Consider the following 12,395-nt stretch of genomic DNA (forward strand, 5'->3'; position numbering starts at 1 on the left):
GAACAGCTCTCTCTCTCTCCAGTAAAGACCCACAGGTGTGTCGGCTGCAACTACTAACGCCTCAAACCTACAAATGAGCACAGCCAGCACCTAGGGGACAAGGATAAAACCCCTCTTCTGCCTTCAGAACCCGAAAAGCAAGTCTGAACTGTGCACGTGGCCCAGCGAGGACTTCAGGACTACAACTAAGAACTCAGGACTGAGATTCAGTACTTCAATTGCATTTATTACAGACTCTACTCCATCTCCCAACTCTGTTTTTCCCTCTGTAAACTGTGTGTGTCTGTCTGTGTCTGTGTGTGTGTGTGTGAGAATGTGGGCGTGGATGCGTAGAATATTTTAGTAATTTTAACCGGGTTAGAATGATAAGGATAATAAGCTTACATCTTTCTTGTTTAAACTCAAGAAAACCTGTCTGATTGGGTAATTTCCAATTATATTACAGGAACAGGAACAAACGCTCACTGAGATGGTAAGTTCGATCACTGGGTTAAGAAAGAATAAACCCTGTTCCCATCAAATCAGAGAAGGGGTGAAAGGGGAGCCTGAGACCCCCTCCTCATCTGGTCATGACAATCAAAAAGGAGCAATGGTCTTAGCAATAACCCTTGGGTAACACCACTGTCTACCATCCTGCAGCCTCAAAAACAACCAGTTACTGCAACTTGCTGTTTTCTGTCCTTAAGCCAATTTGCTATGCAAGCTGACACTGACCCTCCTATTCCATGAGCCTCAGTTTTGTTAACCAGCCTTTTATGTGGTACTCTGTCAAATGCTTTCTTAAAATCCATATAGACAACATCCATTTCTTTCCCTTCATCAACCTTCTGTTACTTTATCAAAAAAAATCTTTTTTTATTCATTCATGGGATGTGGGCATCACTGGCTAGGCCAGCATTTTATTGCCCATCCCTAATTGCCTTTGAGAAGGTGGTGGTGAGCTGCCTTCTTGCACCACTGAAGTCCATGTGGCGTAGGTAATCCCATAGTGCTGTTAGGAAGGGAGTTCCACGATTCTGACCCAGCGACATTGAAGGAATGGCGATATAGTTCCAAGTCAGGATGGTGTGTGGCTTGGAGGGGAACTTGCAGGTGGTGGGGTTCCCATGCAGCCACTGCCCTAAGGTGGCTAATTGAGTAGTAGATGCATTGGAGTTAATTTTTGAAAATTTGCTAGATTCTGGAAAGGTTCCATCAGATGGAAAGTAACAAATATAACCCCTCTTTTCAAGAAGCGGGAGAGGCAGAGAACAGGCACAGTGGTTAGCACCGCAGCCTCACAGCTCCAGGGACCCAGGTTCGATTCTGGGTACTGCCTGTACGGAGTTTGCAAGTTCTCCCTGTGACCGTGTGGGTTTTCGCCATGAACCAATAATAAAAAAAATACGGATATGCGAGAGGAAGTTACAGGCTAGAATCTAATCAAGGGGTTGCGGTGATTTATATATAGAACCACTGGATCTCTGGAGTGAGTTAATGGCTGGAATCCAATCTAGAGGTTTCACTAGTTTATACATAGACAAATAGATATCTGAGAGTGTGTTACAGAATGGATTCTAATCCATGGGTTTGGTGGTTTATTTACAGAATAACAGATACCTCGGAGTGAGTTAACAGCTGAATCAAGGAGTTGATTATAAATTGACTAATTTAATGACACCAATGGTCAGCAAAAATTTGCACAATGTCCGTAAAGGAAGAAAACATGCCGTCCTTACCCAATCTGGCCTACATTTGACTCCAATCCCATACTTAGATGGTTGACCCAAGAGTCCTCTGAGGGGGTCTGTCAATCCACTCAGTTGAATGAAACCACCTGCAGCAGTTCAAAGAGAAGGCCCACCACCATCTTCTCAAGGAACTAGGGATGGGCAATAAATACTGACTGTGCCAGCGATGCCCACATTTAGAGAATTAATTTACAATGAAGTTATATTGCTGATTTATAAGATAATATTTTGACCATATTTAGAATAATTTGTGCTGCTCTAATCGAAAACAGCAGAGATAGTGCAACACAAGCCATCCAGGGTAGTGCCAGGTGTCAGGAATATTAGTACAGCACTGGATAATGGACAAAATCCCACCGTTAGCCCAGGTGATTTCTCATTCACAAATCAAGCGTGCTGAAGTCAAACATCAAAGAGTAGCAGAAGATCAAACTGCAAGTTTCATTAGCTTCCAATATTTAACAAAGACTTCCTGCTTCATAATAAAAGTAGCAGTAATATGGCTGTGTCTGTGATATAGTTTATCAGCAAGGAAGACCCCTCACCAAATCTTCACCTACTCACTTCTACATAGGCTGCAGCACTGCAGGACTCAAAGTACTAATGGACGGGCTGAAGCTGTGGAATTTTTCTCTGCATGGATAAGGAACCCTGCCCAGAACAAAATACACCAAAAGCTTCACAATTAAATCAGACTCTCAATTATTCTACTCTGGCAATGACTCTACCCACCCATTTAAACTCTACGTTACCATGGACTCCACACAGCCATTTGATTGCCTCCCAGACTCTACCCATCCCTTTAATCTCCTTACATGGCCCACGTACATGCTGCCTTATCATGAATACTACCCAGTTGCTTAATCTCCTCCCACAGTTCACCTACACACTCCACTACCAAGGACTCTACCGGCCCATTTAATTTCCCCCCCACAGTCCATGTACATTCTACTAATCATGAACTGTACATACCAATTTAACCTCCTCCCACAGTCCATGTACATGCCACTTTATCTTTAACTTTTAATCTGGTCCCATGGCCCATGTGCACTCCATCTATTTAGGTTCCTCTCACAGCCAATGCACACTCTCCCCCAACATGGGATCTAACCACTCCCATTTAATCTCCTACAGCCCATCAACACTTTAGCTCATTATGAACTATGCCTACCCAATCACGTCTCACAGCCCACAGACAGTCTCCCATACCATGCACTTTACCCACCTATTCAATCTCCTCCCAAACCTCAGGTATTTTACATTATCAAGGATTCTGGTTCACCCATTTAATTTCCCGAGCCAAAATTCTGTAGAAACACTCCATGAACCCAAAGGAAATCAAGCCAAACGTCCAGAGTATATCTCTATCACATCCCCACTGTTGGGCTTTGTACTTTTTCCCATGGCAATATCTGACCAGCCCTGCCAGCACAAGGTTACCATGGGGAAATGGAAGTAAAATGGTGATGTAATCCTTACCTTGCCCCTGAGAGCAGAATCGCTGGACGCCAGACAGAATGTCGAGGAGGAAGCTGCTAATGTTACTCAGAGTGTCCACCAGCTGACTGATGAATCGCGTCCACCTTGGTGTGAGGGGTTCCTGACACAGCGAGCTCCGGGTCTCCGGTACCTCTGTTAAACATTTCCTCAACCCCATTATCAAACCTGCCGGGCACAGTGAACATTTTCAACCAAAGCTCAATCTGAACTGAAGTCAGCCCTCCCTTCATATGCCACACACTGTCCCCGAGCACTGCAATTAGTTACCGCCATTTGTAAGTGAACAGAGCTTGTGGCACATCTTTCCAACAACAACTTGCATCTACATAGCATCTTTTATATAGGAAAATGTCCCAAGGTGCTTCACAGGAGCATTATCAAACCAAACGTGACATATATGGAGACATTAAGGTGGAAGAAAAAGGAAGATTTTAACGAGCGTCTGAAAGAAGGAAAGTGAAGTAGAGAGGCAGAGAGGTTTAGAAAAGGGATTCCAGAGTTAGGGCCTAGGCAGTTGAAACCATGGCTGCAAATGGCAGAGCAATTAAAATCAGGTTGTACGGCTGCAGGAGATTTCGGAGATAGGGACGGGCGAGGCCATGGAAGAACTGAAATCAAAGATGAGAATTTTAAGATCTAAACATTGCTTAACTAGGAGCCACTGTACAGCCATTATAATCAGTGAGCAGAGGTGATGGCTGTCCTAACTTGCACCAAATCCCATTTAAAGGCAGTAGAGTTTTGCATGACTTCAAGTTTACAGAGGGTGGAAGATGGGAGGCCAGCCAGGAGTGCGTTAGAATAGTCAAGTCTAGAAATAACAAAGGCATGGATAAGGGTTTCAGCAGCAGATGAGCTGAGGCAGGGGTGAGTCACAGAGTCATAACGGCACAGAAGGAGGCCATTTGTCCCATCGAGTCCAGGCCGGCTCTCTGTCGAGCAATCCAATCAGTCCCATTTCCTCTGCAGGGGGAGGAAAAGTCTCAATGTTTCACAGGGCTGGAGGTGGAGGAGTCCCTTTAATCCCAGAACCAGGGGCGGGGTGAGGGGTGGGGTGCAGTAGAGTCCCTAAACCAAAGTTCTGGGGAACTGGAGGAGATCATGACAGCCTTCTCGCGGGCCCACCCTTATCTTAGATCGCAGCTAATGTCATCTCAAAGGATGCCGAACTTAGGAATAAAAGAGCATGAGGAGGCTATTTAGTCCCTCGAACCTGTTCTGCCATTCAATGAGATCGTGGCTGATCTATGACCCAACTCTATATACCTGACTTTGTCCCATATCCCTTAATATCTTTGGATAACAAATATTTATTAATCTTGGATTTAAAATTAACAATTGATCTAGCACCAATTGTCATTGCAGAAGTGATTTCCAAATTTCTTTCAGCCTTTAGCCTAGAAACTTGTCAGTGTGCATTTTTGGGCACCTCACCTGCAGGGTGCTAACAAACCACACTCAAATGGGGGGCTCCAAGCAGCCCAGAATTTTGGGAATTGCACGTCAATATTTTGTAGATAGCAATAGGAATCCATACAAGTTTGTACATCAATGTTCAAGTAAGTGATTGGGTGAGATCACAGGTGTTTAGAGCAGCTGGACTTACAGTTCGATTGGGTGGGGTCAGGAATGAACGTCATGGGGTCTGTGGTGTTGCTGAGTGGCCATAGGTGTATTATCATGGGGAGGCTAGGCTGTTGGGGCAAGAGGTGTTGGTGGTAGTGGAAAATTGTTCGGTGAGAGGGGGGGGGGGCGGCGGTGCCTGGAGGCTGGACTGATGTTGGAGATCTCTGGACTGGGGGCAGGGCTGATTAAGTGGTGTACTCATCTCCTTTTTATTCCGTGCTGCTTAGCATTGCTTTTCCTGGAAACAATTCACACTGGTGCTACCTGCCTCAGGTCAAAGTTACAAGAATGAGCAGAAGCAGGAGTCAGGCCCAACATCTCAATGACCTAATGCCTGCTTCTGACATGGATAAAGGATGCCTCTCGTTTCGCCCTTACCAAAATGGCATCTGACTTAGCCTGCACCAGAATTGTGCGCATGGTACAGACACCATTTTGGACACTAAACAGCACTCGTAGCACCAGGAACCCAGGTGCTAGAGCCAATATTCTAGTCCTTTGTGTATAGAAGTGTTTCCTAATTTCACCACCGGAAAGATCTGACTCGAATTTTTCGACTATGCCCCCTAGTCCTAGATGTCCCAAGCAATGGAAATAGTTTCTCTTTATTTAAGCTATCTGTTCTCCTTCATATCGAATCATAGAATTGTTGCAGCACAAGAGGCGGCCATTCGACCCATTGAGTGTGTGCCAGATCTCTGCATATGCAACTCAGTTAGTCCCACTCCTCCACCCTTTCCCTGTAGCCGGCAAATATTTTCTCTTCAGCTGCTTATCCAATTCTTCTTTGAAGGTCATGATTGAATTTGCCTCCACCACACTCCGAAGCAGTGCATTCCAGATCCTAACCACTCACTGTGTAAAAAATAGTTCTTCCTCATGTCTTTGTTGCTTTTTTTCCCAATCACTTGAAATCAGTGTTCTCTGGTTCTCGATCGTTCCACAAATGGGAACAGTTTCTTCCTGTCTACTCTGTCTAGACCTCTATCAAATCTCCTCTTAATCTTCTCTTCTCCAAGGAGAACAACCCCAGCTTCTCCAATTTATCCACATAACTGGATTCAATTTATCCAGGCACTCACCACCCTCTGTGTAAAAAACTTGCCTCGCACATCCCTCTAAACTTTGCCCCTCGCACCTTAAACCTATGTCCCCTAGTAACTGACTCTTCCACCCTGGGAAAAAGCTTCTGACTATCCACTCTGTCCATGCCGCTCATAACTTTGTAAACCTCTATCATGTCGCCCCTCCACCTCCGTCGTTCCAGTGAAAACAATTCGAGTTTTTCCAACCTCTCCTCATAGCTAATGCCCTCCAGACCAGGCAACATCCTGGTAAACCTCCTCTGTACCCTCTCCAAAGCCTCCACGTCCTTCTGGTAGTGTGGCGACCAGAATTGCACGCAATATTCTAAGTGTGGCCTAACTAAGGTTCTGTACAGCTGCAACATGACTTGCCAATTTTTATACTCTATGCCCCGATCGATGAAGGCAAGCATGCCGTATGCCTTCTTGACTACCTTATCCACCTGCGTTGCCACTTTCAGTGACCTGTGGACCTGTACGCCCAGATCTCTCTGCCTGTCAATAGTCCAAAGGGTTCTGCCATTTACTGTATACCTCCCACCTGCATTCGATCTTCCAAAATGCATTACCTCACATTTGTCCGGATTAAACTCCATCTGCCATTTCTCCGCCCAAGTCTCCAACCGATCTATATCCTGCTGTATCCTCTGACAATCCTTATGATCCGCAACTCCCCCAACCTTTGTGTCGTCCGCAAAGTTACTAATCAGACCAGCTACATTTTCCTCTAAATCATCAATATATACTACAAACAGCAAAGGTCCCAGCACTGATCCCTGCGGAACACCACTAGTCACATCCCTCCATTCAGAAAAGCACCCATCCACTGATACCCTCTGTCTTCTATGACCGAGCCAGTTCTGTATCCATCTTGCCAGCTCACCTCTGATCCCGTGTGACTTCACCTTTTGTACCAGTCTGCCATGAGGGACCTTGTCAAAGGCTTTACTAAAGTCCATATAGATAACATCCACTGCCGTTCCTTCATCAATCATCTTCGTCACTTCCTCAAAAAACTCAATCAAATTAGTAAGACACGAACTCCCCTTCACAGAACCATGCTGTCTCTCGCTAATAAGTTCGTTTGTTTCCAAATGGGAGTAAATCCTGTCCCGAATAATCCTCTCTAATAGTTTCCCTACCACTGACGTAAGGCTCACCAGCCTATAATTTCCTGGATTATCCTTGCCACCCTTCTTAAACAAAGGAACAACATTGGCTATTCTCCAATCCTCTGGGACCTCACCTGTAGCCAATGAGGATGCAAAGATTTCTGTCAAGGCCCCAGCAATTTCCTCCCTTGCCTCCCTCAGTATTCTAGGGTAGATCCCATCAGGCCCTGGGGACTTATCTACCTTAATGCTTTGCAAGAGACCCAACAACTCCTCCTTTTTGATAATGAGATGACTGAGACTATCTGCACTCCCTTCCCTAGGCTCATCATCCACCAAGTCCTTCTCTTTGGTGAATACTGATGCAAAGTACTCATTTAGCACCTCGCCCATTTCCTCTGGCTCCACACATAGATTCCCATCTCTGTCCTTGAGTGGGCCAACCCTTACCCTGGTTACCCTCTTGCTCTTTATATACGTATAAAAAGCCTTGGGATTTTCCTTAATCCTGTTTGCCAATGACTTTTCATGACCCCTTTTAGCCCTCCTAACTCCTTGCTTAAGTTCCTTCCTACTGTCTTTATATTCCTCAAGTGCTTCGTCTGTTCCTAGCCTTCCAGCCCTTACAAATGCTTCCTTTTTCTTTTTGACGAGGCTCACAATATCCCACGTTATCCAAGCTTCCCGAAATTTGCCAAACTTGTCCTTCTTCCTCACAGGAACATGCTGGTCCTGGATTCTAATCAGCTGACGTTTGAAAGACTCCCACATGTCAGATGTTGATTTACCCTCAAACAGCCGCCCCCAATCTAAATTCTTCAGTTCCTGCCTAATATTGTTATAATTAGCCTTCCCCCAATTTAGCACCTTCACCCGAGAACTACTCTTAGCCTTATCCACAAGTACCTTAAAACTTATGGAATTATGGTCACTGCTCCCGAAATGCTCCCCTACTGAAACTTCGACTACCTGGTCGGGCTCATTCCCCAATACCAGGTCCAGAAACCTGTTATGTGGCACTTTATCAAACGCCTTTTGGAAGTTAATGTCCACCACATCAACCTTCTTCTCTTACCTCATCAATGGACTTTGATTGCCCTACTTTTTCCCCTCATGGGAATGTACCTCGACTGTATTAAAGCAGCCCATTGTTCCATCACAGTTTTGCCTCCAACCTTTAATTCCAATTTACCTGCACCAGATCTGTTCACACCCCACTGAAACTGACCCTCCTCCAAATCATGACTTTTACACTGGATTGCTCCTTGTCCTTTTCCATAGCTAACCTAAATCTTATAACACTAGGATTGCTGTTCCCGAAATGCTCCCCAACTTGACCCATCTTATTTCCCAGAACCAGATCCAACATTACCTCCTTCCTCATTGGACTAGAAACAAACTGACATAGAAAATTCTCCTGAACATACTTTAAAAACTCTTCCCTCTCTCTGCCCTTTACACTAGTACTATCCCAGTTTATATTGGGATAATTAAAGTTCCCCATTATAACAACTCTATAATTCTACCATCTCTCTGTAATTTCCTTGCAAATGCGCTTCTCTGTATCGTGCTCACTAGTTGGTAGTCTATAGAATACACCCAGTAGTGTAATGGTACCCCTATTGTTTCTTAGCTCTAACCAAATAGATTCCATCCTTGACCCCTCTCGGACATCCTCTCTCTCCAGCACTGTAATTTATCCTTAATCAATGCAGCTACCCCTCCTCCTTTCCTTCCTTCCCTATCTTTCCTGAACACCTTGTATCCAGAAATATTTAGTATCCAGTCCTGCTCTTTTTTGAATCAAGTCTCAGTTATCATCACGATATCATATTTCCACATAACTATCTGTACCTGCAGCTCACCAACCTTATTTACCACACTCCTTGCATTCATATACATGCACAATAAACCTAATTTAGACCTTGTTACATTGCCTCTTACACTGACCCCACCTAATGCCTTATTATTTCCTACTGTAATGCTATCTCTCTCCCAATTCACCGTATCCTTGGTTTTTCTCTCCAAATTTGCCTACTGGTTCCCACTTCCTTGCCATGTTAGTTTACACCCTCTAAGTAGCACTTGCAAATCACCCCGCAAGGACATTGGTCCTTTATGTTGCTGATGAGAGTGATGTTTCTTGAGGGAGTGCAGCCTGATCCAAGTCCAAGGCACTGAGGGTGGACAGGAGGAAAATTTGGAAAGCAGTAGTGATCGGGGACTCTATAGTTAGGGGAACAGACAGGCACTTCTGCAGAAGCAGATGTGACTCCAGGATGTATGTAGCCTCACTGATGCCATAGTCAAGGATGTCACTGAGCAGCTGCAGAGCGCTCTGAGGAGAAAGGGTGAACAGTCAGAGGTCATGGCCCATATTGGTACCAACGTCACATGGGAAGAAAGAGGGATGAGGTCCTGCTTGCAGATTTTAGGAACTAGGAAGGAGACTTGAAAGCAGGACCTCAAAGGTAGTAATCTCTGGATTACTCCTGGTGCCACGTGCCTGTGAGTATAGAAATAGGGAAGGAATGAAAGGAGGCGTGGTAGCAGTATTGACTAAGGAGGTAGTACAGTGCTGGAGAGAGAGAGATTGTCCTCGAGGTGTCAAGAACAGAATCTATTTGGTTAGAGTTAAGAAACAGTAGAGGTGCCATTACTCTATTGTGTATATTCTATAGGCCACCCACTAGTGGAAAAGAAATAGAGGAGCAAATATGCAAGGAAATTACAGAGGTTCACAAACTATAGAGTAGTTACGTGGTTGACTCTTAACTTCCCTCTGAAATGGCCTGTACAAAACCGCTAAAGGTTGAAAAGGAATAAAACTGGATGGACCACCCAACATTGACCTAGGCACTGGAAACAACAATGGCAAACCCAGCCCTTGACCCTGCAAGGTCCTCTGAATATCTGGGGGCTTGTGCCAAAATTGGGAGAGCTGCCCACAGACCAGTCAATACTCATGGAAACACAGCTTACAGCCCATGTCCCAGACACCAGAATCACCATTCCTGGGTATGGTCCTGTCCCACTGGCAGGGCAGAGGTGGTAGCACAGTGGTACACAGTCAGGAGGGAGTTGCCCTGGGAGTCCTCAACATTGACTCTGCACCCCCTGACATCTCATGGCATCAGGTCAAACATGAACAAGGAAACCTCCTGTTGATTACCACCTACCTTCTGCCACCTCCCCCCACTTGGCTGATCAGTCAGTACTCCGCCATGTTGAACACCATTTGGAAGAAGCACTGAGGGTGGAAAGGCACAAAATGTACTCTGGGTGGGGGACTTCAATGTCCACCACCAAGAGTGGCTCGGTAGCACCACTACTAGCACAGGTGGTGAGGGAACCAACAAGAGGGGAAAGCATACTTGACCTCGTCCTCACCAATCTGCCTGCCGCAGATGCATCTGCCCATGACAGTATTGGTAGGCGTGACCACCGCAGTCATTGTGGAGACAAAGTCCCGCCTTCGCATAGATCCCCTCCTTCATGTTGTGTGGCAGTACCACCATGCTAAATGGGATAGATTCCGAACAGCAATGCAAAACTGGGCAACCAAGAAGCGCTGTGGGCCATCAGCAGCAGCATTTTACTCAACAACAATCTGTAACCTCATGGCCTGGCATATCCCCCACTCTACCATTACCATCAAGCCAGGAGACCAACCCTGGTTCAATGAAGAGTGCAGGAGGGCATGCCAGGAGCAGCACCAGGCATACCTCAAAATGATGTGTCAACCTGGTGAAGCTGCAACCCAGGATTATCTGCGTGCCAAATTGCATAAGCAGTATGCGATAGACAGACCTAAGCAATCCCATAACCAACGGATCAGATCTAAGCTCTGCAGTCCTGCCACATCCAGCCATGAATGGTGGTGGACAATTAAACAACTAACTGGAGGAGGTGGCTCCACAAATAACCCCATTCTCAATGATGGGGGAGCCCAGCACATATGTGCAAAAGATAAGGCTGAAGCATTTGCAACAATCTTCAGCCAGAAGTGCCGAGTTGATGATCCATCTCGGCCTCCTCCTGAAGTCCCCAGCATCACAGATGCCAGTCTTCATCCAATTCGATTCACTCCGCATGATATCAAGAAACGACTGAAGGCACTGGATACTGAAGGCCCTGACAATATTCCGGCAATAATACTGAAGACCTGTGCTCCAGAACTTGCCACGCCCCTAGCCAAGCTGTTCCAGTACAGCTACAACACTGGCATCTACCCTGCAATGTGGAAAATTCCCGCCCCATCAGCCTACTTTCAATCATCAGTAAAGTGATGGAACGTGTCATCAACAGTGCCATCAAGCAGCACTTGCTTAGCAATAACCTGCTCACTGACGCTCAGTTTGGGTTCCGCCAGGCCCACTCAGCTCCTGAACTCATTACAGCCTTGGTTCAAACATGGACAAAAGAGCTGAACTCAAGAGGTGAGGCGAGAGTGACTGCCCTTGACATCCAGGCAGCATTTGACCGAGTATGGCATCAAGGAGCCCTAGCAAAACTGAGGTCAATGGGAATCAGGGGGAAAACCCTCCAATGGTTGGAGTCATACCTAGCGCAAAGGAAGATGGTTGTGATTGTTGGAGGTCAATCATCTGAGCTCCAGGACATCACTGCAGGAGTTTCTCAGGATAGTGTCCTAGGCCCAACCATCTTCAGCTGTTTCATCAATGATCTTCCTTCAATCATAAGGTTACAAGTGGGGATGTTCACTGATGATTGCACAATGTTCAGCACCATTCGTGACTCCTCAGATACTGAAGCAGTCTGTGTAGAAATGCAGCAAGACCTGGACAATATCCAGGCTTGGGCTGATAAGTGGCAAGTAACATTCGTGCCACACAAGTGCCAGGCAATGACCATCTCCAACAAGAGAGAATCTAACCATCTCCCCTTGACATTCAATGGCATTACCATCGCTGAATCCCCCACTATCAACATTCTAGGGGCTACCATTGACCAGAAGCTGAACTGGAGTAGCCGTATAAATACCGTGGCTACAAGAGCAGGTCAGAGGCTAGGAATACTGCGGCAAGTAACTCACCTCCTCACCATCTACAAGGCACAAGTCAGGAGTGTGATGGAATACTCTCCACTTGCCTGGATGGGTGCAGCTCCAACAACACTCAAGAAGCTCGACACCATCCAGGACAAAGCAGCCCACTTGATTGGCACCCCATCTACAAACATTCACTCTCTTCACCACTGACGCACAGTGGCAGCAGTGTGTACCATCTACAAGATGCACTGCAGCAACGCACCAAGGCTCCTTCGACAGCACCTTTCCAGCCTGCAACCTCTACCAACTAGAAGGACAAGGGCAGCAAATA

The 12,395-nt window shown here is 46.0% G+C and overlaps 1 protein-coding gene across 6 annotated transcripts in view; it reads right to left on the bottom strand.

Annotated features, from left to right (window-relative positions):
• The window catches only part of si:ch211-225b11.4 (tRNA (32-2'-O)-methyltransferase regulator THADA), a 286,781-nt gene that overhangs the window by 130,521 nt on the left and 143,865 nt on the right, over positions 1-12,395 (bottom strand). For all 6 annotated transcript variants that reach the window (XM_068055469.1, XM_068055472.1, XM_068055471.1 and 3 more), the window contains one exon: positions 3,210-3,395. In XM_068055469.1, the coding sequence (XP_067911570.1) occupies positions 3,210-3,395 (186 nt within the window). The remainder of the gene's footprint in view (positions 1-3,209; positions 3,396-12,395) is intronic.

This window comes from Heterodontus francisci, chromosome 23 (assembly GCF_036365525.1).
Source record: "Heterodontus francisci isolate sHetFra1 chromosome 23, sHetFra1.hap1, whole genome shotgun sequence".
Classification (NCBI taxonomy): Eukaryota; Metazoa; Chordata; class Chondrichthyes; order Heterodontiformes; family Heterodontidae; genus Heterodontus; species Heterodontus francisci.